The 14321-nt window shown below is 37.9% G+C and overlaps 1 protein-coding gene and 1 long non-coding RNA gene across 6 annotated transcripts in view; one reads left to right on the top strand and one right to left on the bottom strand.

The window, feature by feature from the left end:
- LOC135302890 (melanoma inhibitory activity protein 2-like) overlaps nt 1–14321 on the top strand; it is a 53737-nt gene that overhangs the window by 12670 nt on the left and 26746 nt on the right. For 2 of the 4 annotated variants that reach the window (XM_064423897.1, XM_064423895.1), the window contains exons 10-15: nt 4476–4538; nt 6020–6153; nt 7418–7504; nt 7823–8987; nt 12123–12338; nt 12494–12594. In XM_064423897.1, coding sequence (XP_064279967.1) covers nt 4476–4538; nt 6020–6153; nt 7418–7504; nt 7823–8987; nt 12123–12338; nt 12494–12594 — 1766 coding nt within the window. Of the gene's footprint in view, nt 1–4475; nt 4539–6019; nt 6154–7417; nt 7505–7822; nt 8988–12122; nt 12339–12493; nt 12595–14002; nt 14121–14321 lie in introns of those variants that run through there. The other 2 variants (XM_064423896.1, XM_064423898.1) reach the window with 2 other exon arrangements.
- LOC135302895 (uncharacterized) lies at nt 1649–13908 on the bottom strand. Of its 2 annotated transcripts, XR_010364446.1 has the most exons (3): nt 13490–13908; nt 12464–12674; nt 1649–3913 (listed from the first exon to the last, which is right to left on the bottom strand). It is a non-coding gene; the product is annotated as an uncharacterized LOC135302895 (long non-coding RNA). The 2 variants fall into 2 exon arrangements; XR_010364445.1 differs by lacking the exon at nt 1649–3913 and having other exon boundaries at nt 12453–12674.

The raw sequence follows: 14321 nt of genomic DNA, 5'->3' as shown, positions 1-14321 counted from the left end.
AATGTGTTCTCAAGATTCAAAGTAATAAAAGTCACAATTTCCATTATTTTTTTGAAATGCACTGTCAGTTGTCATGTTTGTAACTGTCTTTGTAATAGAGAAGCAACAGTGGCTTTTTCTTGCTACTTGTTATTCTAGTTAAGAAAGTTGGTTTAGGTCTGGGTGATGAATGACTGTTACCTGCTTAGATTTGTCTAACTGAAAGAGTGAATTAGTGTTACTTCCTTTTACATACTTCTTAAAACTTACTTGTTTAAAGAAACAACATTTTGCTGACATGACATTTTATTAAATATAAAAGTCAATTTGTATTTTCATTCAAATATCCAAAATCAAGAGAACTATATTGTTAAAAGTGCTTTACCCATGGACTATAATCTTCCACATATTGTGCAATATTCTACACTGTGAAACTCTGCATTCTGTGTGGAGCCCTTTAGTGCTACCAAAACAGTATAGCTAAAGCTGTATATTCTGTTCTCAGTATGAAATAGATATTAGGATAATTTCTACCAACTTCTGATATGCTTTGATCTTTATTATCAATGCAGATACTGCAGAGTCTAGGAAATGTAGCATCTTTGCTTCTACAAAGCCATGTCTTGAAAGAGCCATCCAGTGTGCCATACTACTCAGATTATTTCAATTCCTCCATTAATTCTGATCCTTCTTTGAATTCCAGTATGCTTTAAGAGATGTCTGCCTTTCTACTTCACTAGTTACAGTTACTAAGGTGTCATTGCAAATAAAAATAGTTCCATTCTAATGAAAATTATTGGAAATAGATATTTTTCATTTTTGTTTTTTGTCTTTGCATGTGCAATAATACATTCATTACTTCAGTTCTCCAGAACAGAAATTAACTGAAGTCTCACTCAATCTACTATAAAGCTTTCAACTTTGTCCTTTGGAATCTAGCTATAATAAACTCCATGAATCTTTGACTTCAGTTCAAAGGTGATTAGAAGTCATGCTTGATAGCCTATGCTATGTATAGGATTTGCACCCAAAAGATTTACTAGTGAACTTACTAGAGGAATAAATAACGTAGAACAGAGATCAGAGCAGTGTTTGTCAGCACTTAAGCCTTGAGGAATGCTTGTGGAGACTAAGCAACACAAGGAGCAGTGCCCAGAATAACTTGAAAATTTCAAATGTAGTTTTAACTGAGTAGCTGAGATTTTTACCTCCATGTAAATATTTGGACTAAGTTTGGCATCTATATGAAACTGAAGTCAGTGCCATTTTCAGAGGTATTTTCACAAATACAATAATGTATAAACCTCACGGTGTGGGTCTGATTGATCTCTCCCAAAAACCTACTTAGGTACATAAATTTAGATGTCAGAATACCTCACTTTTCCGTTTTTAGGTGAATGGGATCCATGTTGCCAGGCTTGAAAAGGGACTGTTAACCTTTCTAGGCCCATTGTTGGGGTTTGTCCCATGTTCTATGGTTGGTGTGCAACACTATGAAAGACTTTTGATCAGTTTGATTAAAATGTCCTTTTTTTCTTTTTTTTTTTTTTTTTGATTTGTACAACACTAAGTACACAGAAAGTCCTTCCAATATAAATTACCTGTATATTCTTTCTCACCAGTCTGTTTTGCAGAGACTTGGGAATGAAAAAAATGGGGCAGCATTAAAGTTAGTCAGGAGTGACCTGGGGGTGCTGATCTGCAGGGTATTCCTTGGTGCTCTGTAGTGGATTACCTAACAGCAGAGACAGCTGGTGTGACAGGTCATAGGATAGGCTGCCTGACTATCAGCTCATGTGGCAAAGTAAGGGGCCAAAGTGTTAGATTGCAAGCTGGGGACATGTAGTTTCTGCAAAGTTTCTGTTTGCAGACCACTGCTGGTTAAGGTGACCCTGGCTCACTTTGTGCCCTTTTTTGCTAGCTCTGTAGATCAGGCTAAGCACCAGTGTCTGGCTTTGAGAGACCACCAGGTTTGAGGTGTGGAGCAGAAGGAAACTGTGCTGCAAGTAGGATACAGCTTAGGTTTGTGGAAGGAGAATACAGTGACCTCTGCATGAGTAATACTCAGGACTGAAGGAGGGGCAGGTTTACTAGGAGCCTGCAATATATGACTGCAAAGACCAGGTTGGGAAGTAATGCAGATGCTTGGGGTGCTATCAAAAAGGTAGAGAGAAGAGGCTCCCTCATGCAGGACAATGGGAAAGAAAAAGTGAATTTTTTTTGATAGGTTAATAAGATACTGTCTTTAGGTCACCAAAGTCTGGGACAATGATATGAAAGCTTTGAAGCAAAGCCTGCTTCTGATGCAAATAAAGAAGGTGGAGACTTTTTTTACAAGTAGTCACATGTAAAAGATAATGAGTACAAAATTCAGGGGAGATTCTGATTAGACAGAAGAGGAAAATATTTTACAGTGAGAGCAATTGGTCATGGGAACAATCTCCCCATAAAGTGGTGGATACCCAAATGTTTTGACATTTCTAAGATTCATGTAGACCATTTTGCTTATACCATGCTTTTACGAAGAAAAGTTGGACCAGATAAACCTTAAGACGCCCTCCCAACCTGGTATTCTGATTCTCTACAGGTTTCCATTTATAGCAAAACTTCATGCCTTTATAACTATTGTACATCTCCCTGCGTAATTAAAGTATAACAAATTTGAGAAAAAATATTTATAACTACATATTGGATAATAGGTTGCTAAGAAACAGAGTATTCTTTAAAAAGCAGGGCTTGTCATTTCTTAGCTTTGCTGTATTGCTCTGTGATATATGATGCAGAGATAGCATATGGATTTTCTACTTGTCTTACAAGCCTGAAAACTGCCAGGCACCTTTGAGACTTTGGAGCCAAGTAAGCATTCCCCATGCTAAAGGATGGACTGTACTTAGATGTAGTGCATGAGAAAGCTCCAAAAGAATATGTGGAAAACATTGCTGTTCTAAGTTCCCAATAACAAGCTATAAATTGTCTAAAACATATCAGTGAACAGGAGAAAAATAGTTTATTATACAAACAAACAAACAAACAAAAAAGCTAGAAGACTGTCAGTAGCTAGGTTAGTATTAATGCAAATCAATATAAGCATAAAATTGATAGTCCATCTATCATGTTAATGATATAGAAATTGACAGAAAATAATGACCCCTGCATTCCAGCTGGACCTTAGAGATCAGAGAGTCTAAATGTGGCTGGGCTTGATTCATTATTATAATCAATTTGGCACTATAGGTCTGGTGGTGTTCAATAAGAACTTTCACAAGCCCAGATTCACAAATAGTGCCATTCACCAATCCAAAACTGCAGGTCAAACTGTGCATAATAAGAACCTTCACTGTCCCAGATTCACACATAGCATACAGAGTTTGGTTTACTGAAACAACAGAAGCACAGACTTGGAATTGCTGTTGATAAACAGCACTAGATGTGACAGAGCTCTAACAATAACAATAATATTGTGTTAGCCTGGGTAATAACTATAGTCCTATGCAGAAGCTTACCAAGCAGGCATCTCTGTTTGTGAAGAGAGGAGAGTAACCCACCAACTGACTCCAAGATATTTCGGGTCTTTCACTAAGTACACGAAAATTCTATCCAGCTTACATACAGCCCCGTCTTATTCTCCTCCTCCTTCTTTACGTGTAGCGTAATCCAGGTGGAGGATTGAGTAGTATAGTCATGTATGTGGTAGCATGTACTTCAATAATCTTATTAGCATACTCAGGCGTGTGTGCTTTAATATTTAAATATGTAAACACTTACTGAGGCAGGAGTTACTTTTTTGGCCATGGTGTCCTTCAAAGCTCCAGTCATATGATTTTTTTCTTTTCTGTTCAGTCCTTCAGAGCCAAAACAGGACCATCCTATCTCTACGTGGCCTCCTCCTTTGGCCCACTCATCCTTTCTCGACGTCAGCTATGCAGAAATCCATCTGCAAAGATAAAGTAGAAGGAATGTGGTGTAGGCTGTAGATAGTAGGCTGTCTTAGACCTTACCAGGCTTCTTGGTCATCACACTACACCATTTTAAAATCAGATGAATGAGGTACATTAAAAATGCATTCATAATCCAGAAATAATCCTAATACAACTGCTGTTGAATTTCCCCCAGCACAATCTTGTACAAACTCAGTACAGAAGACTCTGTCTGATAGAAGCTAAATTTTGATTTGAGCAGAACTACTTTCTTTGTATTCAAAAGATCAGCCTAGCTATCAGAACATAGTTAATTATTAATGCATGTGTATAATCAGGACACCTGACTCTGCAGATTCTTAGCAGGTTAGCATAGTGTACGTCTGTTTAAGCAGATCAGAGAAGGAAAACAGGATTGAAAGTTTACTGGCAGTGTTTTGTTAGGCTAAGAAAAATGTAGAATATTCTTGCTAACTGCACATCAATGCAGTTTCCACAGTTTCAGTGCATTCTGGATTTAATCTAAAATGTCAAGGATCTTGGATCAGAGAATTCTGTTGTTAGTAATTTCATTTTCAGCAAGCGTGCAGAGTACAAAGGTACTTTCAAAATGGAAGAAGTGTGGTGATCCGGAATGTGAGAGTAAGTAAAACTTTGGCTTTTTCAAAGGGAGTCTGTGGTGTACATGCAATTATTAGGAATCATAATGTCGAAATTACCAATGAAGCAGACTGAGAATGAGTAGACATAACAAATGTTTGTGGTTAAGTTTAAGAGCAATAGGCTTAAAATATTAAAACAAAAAGAGAAAATAAAGACTTGCTGGATTGTTGTGTAAGGTTATACAGATCAAAGTTCACTAAAAATATTTTTGAATAGCTAGTTTTCTTCAGGTGTCCCCAAAACAGGCAGTATAAAACAGCTTTAAAGTATGTTTAACTCATTGTTTATAGGTACAAAATGAAATAAAATATAAATAAAATTTAAATGCTAGGTTATAAACTGAGAAAGATGACCCTTTATCATATGTTTATAGTACATTCATAGCCCATGCTGCAGAAATCTTTTTCACCAGCAAACTGGTTTGGGATTTCTTTTGTAATCCTTCTTACAAAATACTCTGTTAATATTTCCTCTTTATTTATTTTTTATTCTTTAACATGAAGTAAGTGCTGTAACTATTTATTGTGGTTCTCAGAGAGTAAATAACTCTGCAGGAGGCAGAGCCACTGAAGCACAAGTGGACAAATAATGTCCTGTTTACTATCCACTGACTACCATTGTGAAACCTGTCATAATCATAGTTGAAGCTGTTTCTAAGCTGCTTCCATTGGTTTAGCAGACTTAAGTGTTGTATTTTCAATGTATTTTCAATCTTCCATTTCCCCTGAAGTGGGAGAGACCTTAGATATCCTCTGATGATGGATTTCTATTTTTCTGTGGAGCCATACCAACTTCAGTAGGTTTTGGATGTTCAGAGATGTCTATCTTTGTGGAACAGCATGTGAAAGGGGCTCCAAACTGGCCAGAGAACATCAGTAGTGGTTTCTGTGGGGTGACTGGGGTGAAGACAAAGAAAACTTAAAATAATTCAAACTGAATTGGAAACTTTGAATTTAACAACATGTTTAAGGTTTATATTCCTAAAATCAATATATTTTCATCATAAGATAAATGAATTCAAAAAAGAGGACAAAATCCCTGAAATAATTACTAGATCAAAATTAGAATTTCTAAAATATAAAAATAAATATGCCTGGGAAATACTTTTTAGCTCTTTAGATCTACTTTAGTAATTGAATTTGCTAATCCTGCATACATCCCTTCAATTTAAGTTAAGCATTGAAACCTTGGCTAAAGAAGCACTGAAAAATGTCCATATAGGACAAGAGCTTTTCCCCTTGATGTCTGCAGTACATGGGAAAGAAAACAGCACAGGGCTGCTTTTTGCATTGGTTGATTTCCATGTGATTAGATAAATGGATTAGTATTGTAACAAAGCACATACATAAAAATTTTTTCTACTGCAATTCATCAGTATTTGGTATATATCAGATTTCTTCAGTAACGTGACATCACAAAAAATGGATGCTGTATTTATTTTTTTCCACATATTATTCCAGAGGCAATGAGCCGAGTTCAAGCCACTACCGACTACTTAGGGCCTGATTGCCGGTACCTTAACTTCACAGCAGGGGAGGAGATCATCGTATACTCCAAACTTGCAAGGGAAAATGAAAACTTGTGGACAGGAAGTGTAAGTACTTCAATCTGAAAGACTTTACCCATAAATATTTTAGACAAAGTAATAGCATAACAACTGCAGTCGGCTTGCTTCTAAGGATCTTGTATCTCTTTTGGAATATTGACCAGTCATGGGTGAATATAGTATTTGGGAGATGGTCATTGTTACCATCCTTATACAGAAAGAGAAAATCAAATCTTGGCAAAGACCACTCACAGAGAAAGAAAGTCAAGATCCAAATACAAGTTTTCTGTTTCCTTCATCTTATCATTTGGCCGTAATTATTTAATCTGGTTCCCCTGAAAACATTCATATCTATCAGGTCAGGTTCCTACCTACAGGTCTGTGGGTAAGACATCCAGTACTGGGACCTGACTTCACAGTTCAGTGCTTAAGGGAAGCTCCCAGAGAAGTTATCATGCATATTTAATGACTTGGAACAAGTGTCAATGAAATGAGAACAGTCATTTAAGAAGGAATGGATGCATTGATCCAAATCAAGTTTTACTGCTAGTAAAACCGTGTAACTGCTTCAAAACTACAAGACATTAGTACATTTGGGTTTTTTCTGTAAATAATCTGTCAAATCTATTGTTTAACAGTGAAATTCTGTCTTCCTTTTTTTTTCATCCAAGAGTATCTTTGCAGGTACCTCACTATTCCTTGCTTTCCAAGATGTATCCCTCCATTAAAGGCTACATGTAATGGTTTGATGTAAAGACAGAAGTGCTTTTTTGGCCAGAGAGACCTGATTCTTCTGGGCCCTATAATTAACTTATTTTCTGTAGTGTTGCCATCTTCTTCGTAATTTTTCTTGAGCTGCAGTTAGTCTCATATCTGAATCATATCCTACTTTTCTTGCAACTTAATATGGGTCATTAGTTGTAAGGCATGGCATTTTTCCCATCTGAGACAATGGGAAATTTACAGCCAATTTTAGTAGGAGCTGGCTGTGACCATCAGCGCACACAGCACTGTCTTCAGCTGAAGCAGCTTTAAGACAACTGCTCTGGTACTGCACAAACACATGTTCATAAAAAAAATACAGAATATAATAGCATGGAATAATATACTTCCTTTCGCTTTCTGAAATGGCAAAGGGAACACTTCTGTGAAGGAAAAATAAACCAATCTTTTGACAAAACAGAATTAAGGAGATAGGGGGCTGTTCTATAAGCTTATTGTTCATCCATACTTTTCCAGCACATATGCAAGTACCTAACATATATATCACTGAAGCTTAAATGCTCTTATTAGTTTTATATTTTTTTTACAGAAAGGAAAGGATTTTGGGTATTTCCCAAGAGATGCTGTGAAGGTTGAAGAAGTTTTAATTGGAGAAGAAGTTGAAGTGCTCACCAAGGTAAAGCAACATCACTAGATTTTTCACTGTAGTTTACGACAATTGAAAATCTAACATCCAGTTAGAAATTCAACTGTTGATGGATATTTTATTTCAGATTATTCAAAACGTGTTTTTATAATTGTTCCATTTGTGTGTTTATTGTACTCTAAAATAATTTCTATAGATACAGATATATGTGTATCTAGGTATAGAACATTTAGGAATAATGTAATTAATTACAGTTCTTTGTGTAAAGTTATAACAGAAAGAACAACGATGTATGTTGCTGTAGAATTGCACATTAGAACCTTCTAAAAGTTAATATTATTCTTTTAGGAAACTGATTTCCTTTGTCTTCATGAAGATAAGTACACTTTTGAAAATGAAGATAACTCATTACATGATCACAACAAAGAAAGTGAATATTCATTGTCTGATGCAGAATCAAAGCTGCATGAAAACAAACTCTTAAAATATACAAAGGAGCCCATACAAAATGAAGTAAGAACTGAATCAGTTTCTGAAAATGACTCAGAGGAATCTCACATTCAGGAGTCTGTAAACAAAAAGTTGGTTAGAAAAGATGATACTGAAGAGCCACAAATGCAAAACAGTCTCCCAGTGGAATCTGTTCAAACTCAGTCTAGTTGGATTTCAGGATGGTTCACCACAGAAAGTGAAAATGATGAAGAGCCCTTGAAAGTTGTTACTGAATCTTCAGAAGCAAATAATTATCAAGGCAGAATAACAGAGGCAGCAGCTGAAAATTACAGCTTCACAGATTTACAGGAGTCAAAGGAGGATAAGGAGGAACAAGATAAGGAGGAACAAGAACCCCCTGCATCTGGTTGGTTTCAAGGTGGACTGACAAGCTTTCTGTATTTTGGTGAAAAGAATGAAGATGTTGATTTGGCATCAGAAAAAAATGATCCACAAAACTATGATGTCTCTGGTGTGCCTGAGCATTCTAGTACTGAACAGGAAACAACAGTCACTGAGATACTGCCAGAAGAAGAAAAGAGTGGAAGCCAAGAATCCAAATCAAATTGGTTTAATTTGGGTTTAAGTGATGTTCTTAATTTTGGCCAGGCTGAGGAAGCTACAATTGCTACAGAGGACCAGAGAAGCAGAGAAACAACAGATCAAGCAAAGAAGGAGGAAGAGCAGACTTTAGACCAGAAAGAATTACATATGGGCAAAGAATCAAAGGAAATAGTTAATGCAGTGACAGATGAAGATGAGAATGATGCACAAGAAATAACAGATTCAAACAGTAACAGGCCAAATCCTGGGGAGATACCAGCATGTGCACATACTCCCAATGACACCAAAAACACCTCAGGTAGCACAGAATCATCTTTTGATACACTTACACGTGACAAAGAGAAGCCAATGGAACTTTATGATTCAGAAGAAGACTTGGTATCAGAAAGCCAACTGCTGAGAAATACTGAAGTTGAAAAGAAAAATCAGGAGTCAGAAAGCAGACGTGGCCAATCAGGTTGGTATACAAATATCTATAACAGTTTTATTAGTTATAATATGGGCAAACATGAAAATCAACAGGAACATGAATCAATTGCATCAAATGTCTTGTTTTCATGAGGCCCTCCTAATTGTGATCTCTCAGACATAAAAAATACAGGAGAAAAGCCTGAAATATCTGAAGAACAAAGACATTACTTCTCTTTTAGTCATTTTGAGGACATACTGAAGTTTCCGAGTTCAACAGCCAAAGAAGGGCAAGTGCAGCATTATGGGGAACTACCAGGAACTGCAAATACTCATCTGGGCATCAAGAAGACCTCATGTGACAGTGAACTGAGTCTTAGTCTGAAAACATCCAAGAAAGACAAACTAGTCAAAGCTTATGGTGCACAAAAATTCAGCATCCAAAAGCCATTTCAAAATAGATAATACTGTAAAATATGAAATTCACAAATCAGAGAATAAAAGTGTCTCACAGGGTTTTTATGAAAACAAGATCAAATATTTCAGGCACGACATTTTTAACGATGAACATCATCAGAAATCTGGGGGGTCCCAAGAACTGACTCCAGACCAACCTTTCTCTCCTCACCTCTCATCAAATGGCCTCAGTTTAACAGGTACCAAAACTTCCAAAGACACTGGCCATTTGGAAAAATACAAAGGTTCAGAATGGAAGGTAAAAACTGCTAGCTGAGAAGAACTAAGCTTTCATAATAAAGACAGACTTTGGTAAGCCTTGATGAAATACCACAGGGCAAAGAAACTGAAGGCACTTCAAATCAGAAGGTTAAACAGCATATCAGGTAACAGTAACACAAATACCTCCACAGAGAATGATCTTTCCTCTTCAGCTGGCAGTGTGAAGTAACAATCAGGGCAGTGGAGAAAAAACTTCAACAAAATCTACCAAATTAGCAGAAGATTGGACAACTCTTGATGATTTTGCTAATAGTTTGTCAGAGAGAAGCAATAAACAGAACAAATTCCTATAAATGTGCAACATCACCAGGAAGGTGGAGGAGAACTAAAATGGGAAGATTCATGTTCCCAGCATGAGCTTCTGGTACCAGAGAATGGATAGTCTTAATCTAGATCTCAGGAAGAAATATAAAAATTACCTGTGATATAGTAAAACAAAATATTAATCTGCATCCTCAGATTTAGGCCAGTCAATTCAAAGCACCATGACATTGCAAGATACAAAAACATACAAAATTAATCTGAGTTTTGAAAGGCATACTACCTCAAAAGACAAAGTAATACCAGTCTTCAGCTGAATTAATGCCCAAAAAAGTATTTATAAAGAAAATTTATTGAGAATAAAAGCAACAGTCATGTGATTAAGTCTGACCAAGTGTAAACTTTTACCCTTGGAGCTCTCTAAATAGAAGACATTTTTAAAGAAAAAAAAATAGACAGGTGGTGTCTTCTAAAGCCATTTAACTAGAAAGACAGACTGCTATTAAAAAAAAAACTTTTAAACGGGATTAATTAAATCCTGGAACCTGGGATTGCTCATAAACCTGGCTGATAGAGTAGATATTGAAAAAGAAGATGCTGTTGCAACTGAAAGGATGAGTAATGTTGAACAAAAAATTGCTGCTACTAAAACTAGTGAGGAGAAGGAAAAAAGAAGGATTCTGAAAATAAGAGTCAAAATCCAGAAATACAAATAATAGCAATTATATTCTAACAAAAAGGATTTCAGTAGTATTTTTACTAGACATTCAGGGTTCTTTGCAAACATATTTAGTAAAACTAACAATTAACCCTGTCAAAAAAAGTCTAAGCATATATGTTTGGTCAAAAAACCCAAATGAGAATAGAAGTGACATTAGGACTAGTACACTTGAATACTGCACAGAAGAATGAGAGGAAGTTGAAAGGAATCTGACCTATGTATCTCTATTAAATATAGAGAAGGTGCAGACAAAAAAAAAACAACAAAACAGGCAAATAGTGTATGATAAACAGATTTACCAAACCCATTAATTATATTTCAACAATTTTATTTAAATTAAAACAAGACATTAAGCAACCCTTAGAGTATCTCTGTGATGGAAGCAAATTGCTGCAGCAGCACCAGCAATTTGAGAAGATTCATAGTGAAATAACAGCTTACTCAACTAAAGATAATGCTATGTGGAGGGAACAGGTCATTGTGTCTGCACAAAAGGGGCACAATTTGGACACTGAGCAGGAAAAACATGCAGAAAAAAGAGGAATGTTCTTCTAGAGCTGCCAGAACTTTTGTCTGCTATAACAATTAAGTGTGCTGCCCAAACTGCATCTAAAGTTACTAGAGTAATGTTTCACTAACAGTGATTTAGCAAGAACAAAATATCCTTTGTTGGCAAAAATAAAACCACAACAGATGGAACACTGTCTCCTGGTGATTTAAAATGAAGAGGTAGTGAGCCTAACTCATACCAGTTATGGACTGATTTACGATATTTCAGGGATCTGATAAAACAAGTTGAGTTAATGGTAACAGTTTCAGAGCAAATTACTTATCTTGAACTACTGGACTACTGATGTGTCTCTTTGGCCAGTATGGTCTTGCAGCATATGACTAAATTAAACAATCTGTAACTTTTTTTCTTTGTGGGTAAGCATGGTGTGGGGTTTTTTTGCAAGCAGTATTTTATTGGCTTCAGGCAATTTACTCCAAGTCACTAAAACTGAAGCAGCCAGGTGCCTTCAGTCATACTTCTACATGAACATGCCTGTGGTTTCTTGTATTTTGCAGGGAAGCTTGGTATCTTGGAATTTGTTAATCTTTAATCCGGCATAGTATTTTTAACTGTTCTCGCTCTAAAGCTTACCCCACTTGTATTTGGATACAAAAAAGAGACCTACTAATCCTGACCAGGATTAAACCAAACATATTTTTTTCCCGAACACTTATTTTTTAATTACTTTACTACAATGTAAGTTTTGCTTGAAGCTCTATCCTTCAAATTCTGAGATCATTATTTGTATAGTGTTTCTTAAGTCATACATCTGTAGCCCATTTCCTCTAGTGTTGGGCTTTAAGTTGAGGAAAATAAAAACCAAAATAAAATTTCTGTAGAGGTTAATCGCTTATAGGAGTAAGTTGAATCCTCTAAAAGTAACCATTATTTCCCTTCGTAATTATGTGCAGGAGTAGGCAGAAGAAAGCTACTAGAAGAAACACCAGAGAAGGAGCATGAAATGTATGCAGCTGTAGACAGTGGACATGACAGTGACCAAGACTCAAAAGCAACAGCCGTGGTTTCAGTAAATTCTGAAACAAAAATGGACAGTTCAGCACCTGACCCTGAAGCTGATGTCAAAACATCTTTCTCTGATGCCATCCAGAACTATGTTCCAAATAATGGTAAGTGCTAAGTTTCTTAATTTTAAGGAAAATAAATTTGCAATCTTAAGAAAAAAAGTCAAAACAAAACAAAAAAAAATTAATCCAGTTGGAATTATATGAAGTTGACAATGGTAATGTAAAACCTCTTGTTTTATTCCTTATGCTCAAACCAGAAGGAGGCTGGATACAGCAGATACTTCTGTGCTTGAATGCTCTTGAGTTCAGAGAAACAATAAAATCTGCATCCTCAGCAGTGGTGATCATCATCGAAATGGTAAGAATACTTTCCGTGATATAACATTGACATTAGTGCAAATTTAAGCCAGCTACAAGTTACGTTCTGCAGGAAAAATCCTGGAAAAAAAAAAGAAAAAGAAAATCCTTTTAAATAAACCCTCTGTAGTTCCCTGCTTCCAGGGTTATCTGATGCCAAATGAGACAGAGCACAAGAAAATGTTAGGTCAGCTGCTCATCATCTGCCCCTTTGCAGTGCAGAATCTGATGAACTTAGGGTGTGAGGATTTGGGGTTTTGTTTTGTGGGCTTTTTTAACAGCCAGGAAACACCTGAGTGGCGTTTTTAATTTTCTGTTTGGTTTTGTTTCTTTTTTTTTTTTATGAAACTAATAGCTCCCTCTAGTTCTCAGAACAGTACTCATTAAATTTGCTTGGACTTAAAAAACTTGGTTTATGATGAGTAAAATAACCAGGCAAGTTCCCTTGTTTTTAAGGAGTATTTTCAAAGCCTTGATTCACAAATCCTCCCCTCTTTTGTAATTGCCTGAAAGATACGTTTCTACACAAAATATATATATATATAAAATAGGAAATGGGGTTATTATTGCTATGGGGGTGTCTTAAACATGAAAACGTAATGCAGAGTGAAGGTGAACCTTAAGGGGCACAGCTGCACAAGAAACAACGCTCCCAGAGCGCCGTGAGAAGAGGCAGCTCTTGCTGCACGGTCTCCCCTGAATAAAGGAGTGCTGAAGGGTGAAGTGTCATTTGGTAAACTTCACTTCGCTGCTTCGGTTGAACTCCGTTTAGACGGGGTAATTGAAGTTTAAAACCACATAAATTTATTTCTGATTTCCAGTGTACATATACAGAATATGGTTAAAATGCAATTTAGGATGAGGAAAACTGAGGGGCTTTGTGCCTCGTGACTGACCGCAACTCACTGACGGGTTCCCTGCTACGGCCAAACTCCTTCTTGTGCTGTTTGACACAGCTAAAAAAAGCTAAAAAAAGGCACTTCCACCTTCCACCGATCCTGGTCCCTGAGGTGCTTTGCAGTCTAGTCACTCCTTGCGTTGTGAAAGTCGTTAGCACAGGGGGGTTTTATTGTTGTTGTTTTGTTTTGTTTTGGGGGTTTTTTTGGGGTTTTTTTTTTGTTTGTTTTGGGGTTTTTTTGGGGGGGGTGTTTGTTTTTGTTTTTGTTTTGTTTTGTTGTTGTTGTTTGGGGGTTTTTTTTTGTTTGTTTGGCTTTTTTAAAGTAGTTACAAACCAAACCCCAAATCAAATCCTTGGCTATGCGGCACTGCACCTTCCCTCACATCTGGCATCAGCAGCCGGGCAGGGTCACGCTCAGCGCAGGCACTCGGCGGAGCTCGGCCCGCCCAGCCCTGCGCAGCCGGGACCCACCTGCGGCCGGCCCGCCCCCCGCCCCGCCGGGCACCGCCGGGCACCGCCGGCCGGGCCGGGACACGCGCGGCGGGCGGCCCGCGGGAGCCAGGCCTGCCCGGGAGCTCCACTGCCGTGCCACCCGCGCGGGCATGGGGGCGGCCAGCGCCGCCCGGGAGGTGGGTGTCTCTGAGCGTAACTTCAGGGGGGAACAGGAGCAGGTTCCGCGGGGACACGCCCGTGCCGGAGGACGGGGGCGGGACGGTGGGCGCACGCCCAGGGCACTGCCGGTCCCTCCGGCCGGCGGCCCCCGTGCCAGGGCCGGCTCTGCCGGCAGCGCGGGGAGCCGAGAGCCGGGCCGCGGCTGCCAACGTGCCGCG

Source organism: Passer domesticus, chromosome 6 (genome assembly GCF_036417665.1).
Source record: "Passer domesticus isolate bPasDom1 chromosome 6, bPasDom1.hap1, whole genome shotgun sequence".
In the NCBI taxonomy this organism is placed as follows: Eukaryota; Metazoa; Chordata; class Aves; order Passeriformes; family Passeridae; genus Passer; species Passer domesticus.
The sequence above is the reverse complement of the archived record's forward strand: the minus strand, read 5'-3'. Positions and strand labels throughout refer to the sequence as shown.